Source organism: Spea bombifrons, chromosome 2, assembly GCF_027358695.1.
Source record: "Spea bombifrons isolate aSpeBom1 chromosome 2, aSpeBom1.2.pri, whole genome shotgun sequence".
NCBI classification, from domain to species: Eukaryota; Metazoa; Chordata; class Amphibia; order Anura; family Pelobatidae; genus Spea; species Spea bombifrons.
The window spans coordinates 94,621,439-94,631,598 of record NC_071088.1 but is presented as its reverse complement, the minus strand read 5'-3'; the positions used below and the strand labels follow the sequence as shown (position 1 = coordinate 94,631,598).

At 39.1% G+C, this 10,160-nt stretch overlaps 1 protein-coding gene across 1 annotated transcript; it reads right to left on the bottom strand.

The window, feature by feature from the left end:
* Positions 1 to 680: 680 nt before the first annotated feature.
* RAB20 (RAB20, member RAS oncogene family) lies at positions 681 to 9,538 on the bottom strand. The gene is made up of 2 exons (XM_053457531.1): positions 9,065 to 9,538; positions 681 to 1,538 (listed from the first exon to the last, which is right to left on the bottom strand). The coding sequence occupies exons 1-2, from the start codon at positions 9,234 to 9,236 to the stop codon at positions 1,036 to 1,038; spliced, it is 675 nt and encodes a 224-aa protein (XP_053313506.1). The 5' UTR covers positions 9,237 to 9,538; the 3' UTR covers positions 681 to 1,035.
* Between the last annotated feature and the right edge of the window lie 622 nt (positions 9,539 to 10,160).

Sequence of the window (10,160 nt, the reverse complement as noted above, 5' to 3'; positions counted from 1 at the left end):
CTTCTCCACTCGCCCCTCCCCTAGAGATTTGTGGCTTCGTGGGACTCTCCGGCTGGGTAAGTATTCGGTACTTGGTTAGTACCCGGCGTATAAGACGACCCCCGACTTTTAAGAAGATTTTCTGGGATTAAAAAGTCGTCTTATACGCCGGAATATACGGTACCTATTACAGACTCCATCTCTACCCTTTGAGATTGGGGACCCACATGTAAGGTTTTATGAAGTCCTGTCTCATTTACCCAAAAGACCAAACTGGATACCACATTAAGTATATTTTTCATGCAAGACTTAATCACCGACACAGAATACAAATCTCCTCTCAATGATAATTATAGAAATATAATTTATGTTAATCATTACAAACATATTTATATTTACACATACACAAAGCAAGGTATCATTACCAAGAACAAGACATGGGATTTTTGCATGTCAATTTCAGGCTAAAAGTAGAAAACGTATATATTTTTTCACATTACACTGCTGTTACAACACTTCATGAATATTCTTCATGTATGATCTACTTGCAAAGGCTTGAATTAACGAATGCAATGTTGCATTCCATCAAAAACAAGAGTGAGTTCACTAATAACACAAGGGGAATTTATTGCACTCCTCTTATTGCACTTTTTTAAAATGTTACAGGCTAAACATAATCACCTATGTACTTTGCATGTAGGAAATAAAATAAAAAGTAGCTGCAATGTTTAAAGGTAAACAAAATTAATTCTGTTAGAGAAATCTACGAGGGAAATCAGTTGGATATAATAAAGTGATTGTGTTTAGACATTGACACACATAAATTTCATCTCATTTTCTGATTGTGTTCTTTTTAAACGGAAGGTTATTTCCATTAGGTTACATAGACAACATCCAGTCTTTAGCCAGTTTATACTATTACGCTGTCAGATCGACTAGTATTGTTGAGCTGCAACTTCCCAGGATTGTATGGCTCCATTAATCGTGGACAGTCAATCCACAATGTCTTAGCGACATCAGTACCTAGCCATGGTCTTGGCAAAAAGGCTTGTATGATTAACAGCAACCCCGTTTTGATTGCTTCTTGTGATTGCTTTCAGCAAGATTGACAGTATCCTGCGGTCTGTTTACTTTATTTTTAATAATCAATGGTACCACCATGTTAAAAACAGCTTCAAAAAGAGCATCAACATTGTAGCCGGTCTTGGCACTTGTCTCAAAGCACATTTTCTCTGCAACGGGCACACAGTTTTCATCCAACATCTTATACTTGATTATCCTCTTATATAAGGCAACAGCATCTTCTACTTGAACCTGTTTGCGGGCTTTGCTGGAAGGACGAGGATTTTCACCTACTTCTCCTACATCGTAGTCATCAGTAAGGTCAACTTTGTTCCCGACAATTGCAAATATGCAGTCATCGCTGGCAGTGTCAGTCAGGCCCAGGAACCGTTCTTCAAGCTCCAAGAGGCTTTGCATGTTGCTAACATCATACATCATGATGATTGCAGAGGCTGCCCTGCAGTACATGGAACCGAGGCCATGAAACTGCTCCCGTCCTAGAACACATTAAAAAAGGATTACATAATGCAAACAAAAGCATATTTACAATTTTCAGTCGTTACTTTGTTTACCAAAACATCCAACTTTTATATAAAACAATGATATTTATCTCTGTGATAAATATAGGTCCCCTTCCATAGTTAGCTGCCACTGTCCTGTTTGCAACTCAAGAAGTAAATTACTAGTAGATACTTATTTCTATCATTCTTTTTTTTTTTTTTTTTTTTTTTTAATGGGGTCCTTGGGGGCAGGGAAAGTGACTACTATAAGTACACCAGATGAAAATACCAGTTTTACATCAATATTTCCAGAAAGAATGTACATTGTGTAATCAAGTTAACAATCCTAAAAAAGTGAAAATGTCAACAGAAAGGCTCTAATGCACAACTACTTTAAAATACTTTACTTTGGACAGCGTTTTGCTGTTTAGTTATGAAAAGCCGTTACTGAGCTCTTCTATTGCAATGACATACTACGTTACCTAAGTCTTAAGGAGCTCAGCAGGTAGGTCGTTCCAAACATCTTGGATAACTAACCACAGTTGATCTGTGGATCTAGGGAGCCTCAGTTACTTCTCCCACTTCATGTAATCCTAGACAGATTTGATGTTGAGATGAGGGGTCTGTGGAAGCCATACCATCATTTCTAGGATTTCTTGTTATAGTTCTTAATGACTTTGGTTGTATGTTTGGCGTTGTCATGCTGAAGAATAAATTTGGGGCCTCCCTAGTATTGCATGATGGACAAGTATCTGCTTGTATTTAGCATTTAGGAGACCATTAATTCTGACCAAGTCCCCAACTCCATTTGCAGAAATGCAGCCCCAAACTCGGAAGGAACCTCCACCATGCTTCACGGTTGCCTGCAAACACTCATTCTTGTACCGCTCTCCAGCCCTTCAGCTAACAAACTGATACAGCTAAACACATTTTCTGCATCCCAATGCCTGTGTTCCCCTTAAGTGTCTTGCCATGGTGTATGACTTTTGACATTAAACTGTCTCCAGCAACCTCACCATGCTAGTAAGTTTGGCTGTTCCATACCCAGTTTTATTCCTCCTACACAGCCGTTTCTGTTTTATTTAGTCATCATGATTCAACATACATATAAAACAATTGACGCTGGTTTGAAGGAATAAGGGTGGTCACACCAAATATTAATTCGATTGAGATTTTTCTTCTGTTCACTCGCTTTGCATCTTGCTACGTGATAAAAACAAACTTTTAACATATCTATTTTTGAAAGCATTCATTCTTTACAGCACACCTGCCTAAACCTTTGCACAGTACTGAGATTATGAGGAAAGGGCAATTACACAGTCTGAATATTTTTGGGTGTTCTATAAATTGCTTTGGTTGGATGCAAGACCGTTCTTGATTTGAAACAATGAACAGAATAAAGAGTTACAGAACTGAGGCAGACTGAGGTTGTTCAAGCTTCCAAAACTCTACATATTTGTTCCATGACTATTCTGTCCTGGCAAGCTGTATAACCAACAATTAAAGGACAATGTATATTGGAATCAGTACCCAATTTTCCTGTAACCACAAAAAAAAAAAATGCAACTGACCTAAATCACCACAAAACACACGTGGTAAGAGAGTTAGTAAAACCCATCCATTCTTTCCTGAAGCCATGGACCAGAACATAAAAAAAAACTAGACATAAGAGACTTTCAACAAAATGCGGAGAAAAGTATATATGTTCTACTTAAGGGGAGCGTTTACTGTCCCCGACAGCCTCGTCAAGGAAGGATGCATATTAAAAGTACATGAAGCAACCAGTCAGAGGCTGGAAAGTGCTCCCAATGAAATGAATGCACACGAATGGGGGGGGCACCATACCAGCGAACCTCTAGGCTATGGCTATGTGAAGCCTATCCGGGACATCAGTGGGCTGTCAAGCCGACATCAGTGGGAAACAACCCCAATTTAAAAGGGAAATGGGTGGGTAGTGGGCCATGACAAGGAGCAGACAAACACAAGAGCACCTGAAGGAGTCATATTTATCAAGATAAGAGTAGACATGGAAAATGTGTTACGTTTCACAATAGAAGTTAAGCTTGAAATTGTGGCGGCAACAAAGTTCTTCCACATACCATGTACCCTTTCCCCTGTGTATATAGTAACAGAGCTTGACCCTTTTTACACTTTCAATACCCACCAAGTCATCCAATTCCACAGCAGAAAAGGTATGGATATGGACATACACCAAATACATGTAAATGCATGGTTTTAGTTTTCAAACACAACTCAATCACCACAACAGCTAGACAATAACGATGTTACATGCATTATTTTACTATACATTAAAAAATACATTAAACCAAAGTATATTCCTTGTAATTGATTCAGAAGCGTTGTATGCATTATTTGGAACACACGTCGTATTTTGTTCTGCACGTCTAGGAACAAGAGTGGCACAGTTAGGGCAAGTTGAGGGTTACTCTACGTGGTGGGAGGTTAAATACACGTCATATCTTAATAAACAATGCATATTATAACAATGGCTGAACCATTTAACCCACATAATAGTTGCAAGAGCTCCAGTAAACAAACAAGCCGCTAATTCTAAATTGCAGTGGGCTGAGAAATATTTGAAGCGGTGGGAAGGCATCTTAAAAATGTTTGTAACACGAGTAGCGTTACATGGTTCAATAATAGGGCACACACCAAAATTATAGTACAGCTTTCCCTTGACGTTACCAAAACGTTCTATTTGAAATCCACAGATTATATTAACCCAGAGAATCTGACTGGGTTCACCTTCATAAGCGAAGGCTAAATATGAATGTCCAGTATACTTTTACTGCAAAATACATACGTAGGCAATTATATTAAGCAGTCATTTATAAATTGAGATATAATAGGTTTCAAAATGAAAGGCTTATCAGTCTTATTGATATGGGCCAAATGGGGGCAGGCATTATCAGAGAAGTAAGCATCTCTGCTTCAAATAAGTATTAACATATGGGTGAGTCTAAATAGAGAATGTCAAAAAATAACATCAAGCATACTTTATTCTGCAACAAAAGCCTTTACAAATAAAAGGCCTGTGTGAAATTGTAACACTATATAAAGAAACTTGCCCTATAAACATTTCTGAGAGCTCACTTAAGGAGTTGGCAGGAGAGTTGCAGTTTCATCACTAAAGGAAAAGTTGTATTTTTAACTTATTTCACTATTCATTATAAAGGGTCAGCATGAGCAAGTATCTCCATTGAGAAGAGTTAAGCTGGCCATGTATAATTCAATGTGTAAAGAGAATGAAGAAATTTACACTACAGAACCAAAGCAATTTTTGGAATGCCCATACAAATAGATAGATATATAGATATATAGATATATATAGATATATATATATATATATATATATATATATATAAGCTCTCCTTTTCCTAAAATTATATATATTATATTATATATACACATACACACACACACACACACACACACGAGTTAAAAATATATATTAGCAGTTTTATAGGTATATTATTCACAGCTGGTATGAATGTGAAACAATACCTAAATATATTTTATAACTCCCCCTGAGGGTAAAGCCACCCTATATTCTATATATTAAATTGTCTTTTTTTTAGTTATTTTTTTAACCCCTATTTAATTCCTCACTAAACTACTCAATATATATATAAAAATAAAAGAAAATCTACATATAAAAAGAAAAATGGGCCCCTTGGGTTCAGGCAAATACGTATATATTTTTAACCTGGGTCTTGGGTTTTTAACAACTCTTGTCATTGAGCAGTTATCTACAGTGGTGACCCCACAATCTCATCATCATGACGTACCTGGTATGTAATTGGTGGCTAAGTGTTAGCTATACATTATACATGGTCAGTGAAGCTTTTCCAGGAGCAGTTCACTGGGGTTGGCTCCCAATAATGTATAATAAAGTGAAGGAGTTGAATAAAACCTCATTGAGGTTACGTTACGAAGGGTCAACCACAGTAAGCTTCTTCTCTAAGAAAAGGATTGGATGGCTCCATATAAAGTATAGTTAATTTAATAAGATTTTTTGGATCATGACCACACTGATTATGCAGCACTTGCTCAGAAATTGGTATTCCAAGGGACGAGCCTTTAACATTGTGAATCCATCACGTTTTAACTCTCCTGCCAACTCATACTAATTTGGTACAGGATTCTCAGGGAGACAATGGGCGAGTTTGAATGTACAAATATATCAAACTCAATCATCCCTGACCACACTTCGACATTGTGATGATAAATGTCAACCATGACCTCTACATTTTAAAACACACACCAATTCTGTCTGCGTTACTAAGTATGCATCACAGCTGTTTCCAGACATTGCTGTGCCTACGGATCTAGAAGCACAAGCAGTGTATGATTTCCAGGATGCGGGGTTTGGCTGCATTTCTGCTGAGATCAGTACTAATGGGGAGAAAAATGCTGTTTGCAGTAGAATAGAAGAATTGTAAGAATATGCTGTTTACATTTTATAGCCTTATAATAATCCGACTGAAGGGACCAACTTCTTCTCCACAGTTCACAATCAGCACAAAATCGCATTGTTTTATTACTTGAATTGCTAGGCTAGGTAGGCTAGGTAAGCAGTGTGCTTGATGCGCGAGTGACTTTTTGACCTGTTTGAGATCCCTTGTTCCTTTTATCGTAGCAATAAACAGAAAGGATGCCTCATGTAACTGGACAGCTTAAATTGGGGTACATTTGTTCTGCATCATTTGTCTAGCTTTATGTTATTATGGGCTTACGTTTACTGCAACTATGTTAACATTTGTTTTGAAAGTATTTAACATGCCAAAAAACAAATCCAGGTTGCTTGTTTATAATCATGCCTGTCTAACTAGTCCTGCGAGAGATACTCGCCCAAAGCTGTCACATATTTACCCCCCAGCCATCGCAGAAACCAACTTAGGAGACCAGCAATGAGCTCAATTATTCAGAGCAGAATAAAACATCACAACAACCTAGAGCTTTGGTATAACTCAGCGTACATTCTTGAAATGATACAGTAGGTGGTAACTATACTCAATCGCACACAACGAATAACAGAACGCTTAAAGCTCTTCATAGCGGTTCCACTACTACTACAACTATTTTTCTCATTGAATAACCACTTGTTTCATGTGCCCTCTTCGTGAAGTAATATGGCAATATATTTTAGGCAAACCTATTTCAATGTTTCTGCTTTCTTAATCAAGCAGAAACATTGAAATAGTTTTCTGCTTTCTTAATCAAGGAGGAAGAGACTTCACCTGCCTACTCACTACTTTGGAAAAAGCGAGCACATTGACAAAGGTCAGGTCTTGGCATCTCATAAATGTTGGGGTCACAAGTGCACGTTGCATCTACACAGCTTTTTTTCTTTACCAATTATATTGAAACACTGGGCAGCTCAGTATAATCACACAAGGACATTATTGCTTTTTTTGTTGGAGCACTTAAACACAGAAATAGATGATGGTTACTAGTTATGAGACTTTTTGAAAAAATAATATTATTCCTTACACCACAGGACAATAAATTAAGAATATAAGGGTTTGATGGAAGTTCCCATTTAACATATTTGGTTTGGAAAGTAGCCCTACTTTGGGCACTATCTCCAGCTCACCTGAAGGCATATTAGACAAAAAAAATACCTCTCTCTTTCCATCTTTGGATCATTGAATGCTTCTGGATGCTCACAAGAAGCTAGCTGTGTCTTTAAAAGAATATCAACAATTTCTCATGGGAAAGCATGACAAGCAGGTCCCTATGATGAAGGGAGCGGAAACACTGAGGTTTTATCCGCTAAACTATTGAAGCCATGAACTGCCTGATGATGCTGCTTCTAGAAACTCATGCTTCAGGAAACGGTTCCCAAGCAGAGGATTTATGTTCAACTATATCTGCCAAGGTCACATAGAAGACAGGGACACATTTGAACTCCTAGTCCTGAAAATATTTTACAAAAATGAACCGGAATCACACTTCCTTGTGCGATCCAGCTCAAACATCAGCACTGCTGAAAACAGATATCATACAATGACTATTTTATTAAATGGCAATCCCACTGGTACACCACTGCAATGGCCCATGATGTGATGTCTGAGGTCACGCGTACAGATGATTCATCTGCCGTGAAATGAAACCAAAGGGACGAGAAGGAACGAGGTCATTGTAGGACAGAGACATTCAGTTTAGAGACACACAAAACACTATCTTTGAAGGAAAGACATAAGGCTGTATTTGAAATACCTGTAGTCACCAAGGAAGGGGTTTTCCTTATTCCAAAATTGGCAAATATGTATACAGATACAAATGTTGTTACAAATTTGGTTTGGATCTAGGAGCCAGCCAAAACAAATGTATTTTTTTTTAAATCTATTTCATAAAAGGAATAAAAAATAAGTGAAAACATGAATCCATTTTATAAGATGACAAATTTACTAATACATTAAATTATTAGCAAGTCAAGTTAACCCCTTAAGGACAATGGGCAGTCACTAAACCTATGGAAAACAATAAAATACAATAAATAAAATAAGACAGACACACATATGCTGAATTTATATGTTCACAGACACACTACACAATCACACACGCTAACAACATACACAATAATGTACACTAACACAATATTGTGACATAAATTCACAATAATGCCATACACTAACACACACACAACAACCATGTGCTAATACCTGCCAACCCCACACTCTTGGAAGCCATGCACCCGTGACATCCGATTGATTTATTTTCGTCATGGCGACCTAGCGACCAGGGTTTGTCGAGTCCGAATCCAAATGCGTGTGTGATATAGATATATATATAGATATATATATATATATATATATATATATATATATATACACACACACACACTTCTGTTTTTAGTACTTTTCAGATCTTTACACAAATCAGTGTAGTGTCCAGATCTCTAGGTAGCCTCCATGCCCGAATACTAGCTTCACAAGTCCCAGTGGATCATCATTAGTAGGCGATAATTCACATGAAACATAAAGGTAAGTGACTATTCACATTTACCATGCATTACGCAAAGCTTATACATAGGAAAAAAAAGGTCTGTGAGTCACAAACGTCTCCCGATTGTTCTACATATGCCCAGTAAAATAACAATGTGCCCCAAGAAATAATAAGCCATTCTTAGACATTCTTCAGACATAACTTCAAAATCATGCCCAACAAAGCTCAGAAGCACAGTTCACTAGCCACTTCCACCCAGCCTGGGCTAGCAAACAGAAGCACCTCGTCTGACTGCGAATACGATCAGTAAATAGAGCTGTGTTTCAGCCCTTAAGAACCCACAACCAGACAGCACACATGACTTGTGAAAGTTCTCTACTCAGCACAATGTGATGTGGGCTCCCTGCCTGTAAACATTAGCCTACTTTACACTCCTTATGCGCTTCTGCTGTTAAGTTCTCTGCACCTGAGCTACAAGAACACGTCAATCAGAAAGTCGGGTGACCCAGTGCCCACTATGCCCCCTGGGGTGCTTGCAGCACGGGCTTTACCTGCGGTGTCCCAGATGGAGATGTTGTAGGCCCCCCACTGTTTGAGATAGAAGGCCCCCCCGACTGTGCTGACGGTGTCCTGAAACCTCCTCTCCATGTACCGGTGCAGGAGAGACGTCTTCCCCACATTCATGTCCCCCAGTAACACCACCTTCACGTCTGGCTTCTTCATCCTGTACCCCGGGCGTGGTAGAAAGTCAGCTGCTCGCTAGAAGCCCGATTGCAAAGTCAGGGGCTGCGGAGACCGAAGCTGAGCGAACACCTCTCTGCCCATGAAAACCAGCTGCCGATTCCCCCCATCTACTCCTCAAACTTCGCTGCCGGTGGACGAGCGCTGCACACGCATAGCCTGGGCTCCAGTAGTTCCCCCACACGGGGTATCAGCGCACGCAGCCCGGGCGTCTGTCACGGGGTGCTGCACCCCCACTTCTGAGCACTTTGCTAACTCGGAATAACAGGGACGGCGACTATCCAGGAAGTTTGTTCTAGGCCCCGCCCCAACGCTAGCCCCTCCCACTGTCCTGCAAAAGCAAAGTGACTAGTATTCATTATTGTTTGGCTTAATCCGAATTCGGTGGGGGTTTCTTGTTAATGAGCATCCTGGTCCTTTGTGGCTTTATTTTATTTCTCGTAATACTTTTTAATACGTGTGCCAACACTTTACTTCCTTGATAAATAAAGTTGCAGTGTTAAAGGTTAAATAATTATGTTAAATGATTATACCGGTATATACAGTATACACACACACATATACACCAGTATATATGTCTGGAAAGGGTGCCTATATCAGGGATAGTTTTCGGCGGGGTCATGTCAGGTTGACAAACCAGTTCCTTATAGGGACAACCAGGCAAGGGTTGAGAAGCATAAGTGACTTTAAGTACAAGCTAGCTAAAAATAGTTGTGTTCTCCCCGCATGCATCAGACCCTACAGTATACGAGATGCCTAAATTTGTACGAGATCAGGTGAGCTTTTAGGTACATGTTTAGGTAGTGTTTTAGAACATCACGCCTTGCTGTAGATAAGGGCAGAAGACTTGCTCTTCTCTGTATGGATATAAAGCCGGCCACAATATACACTGTTCTCCAGGCCAAG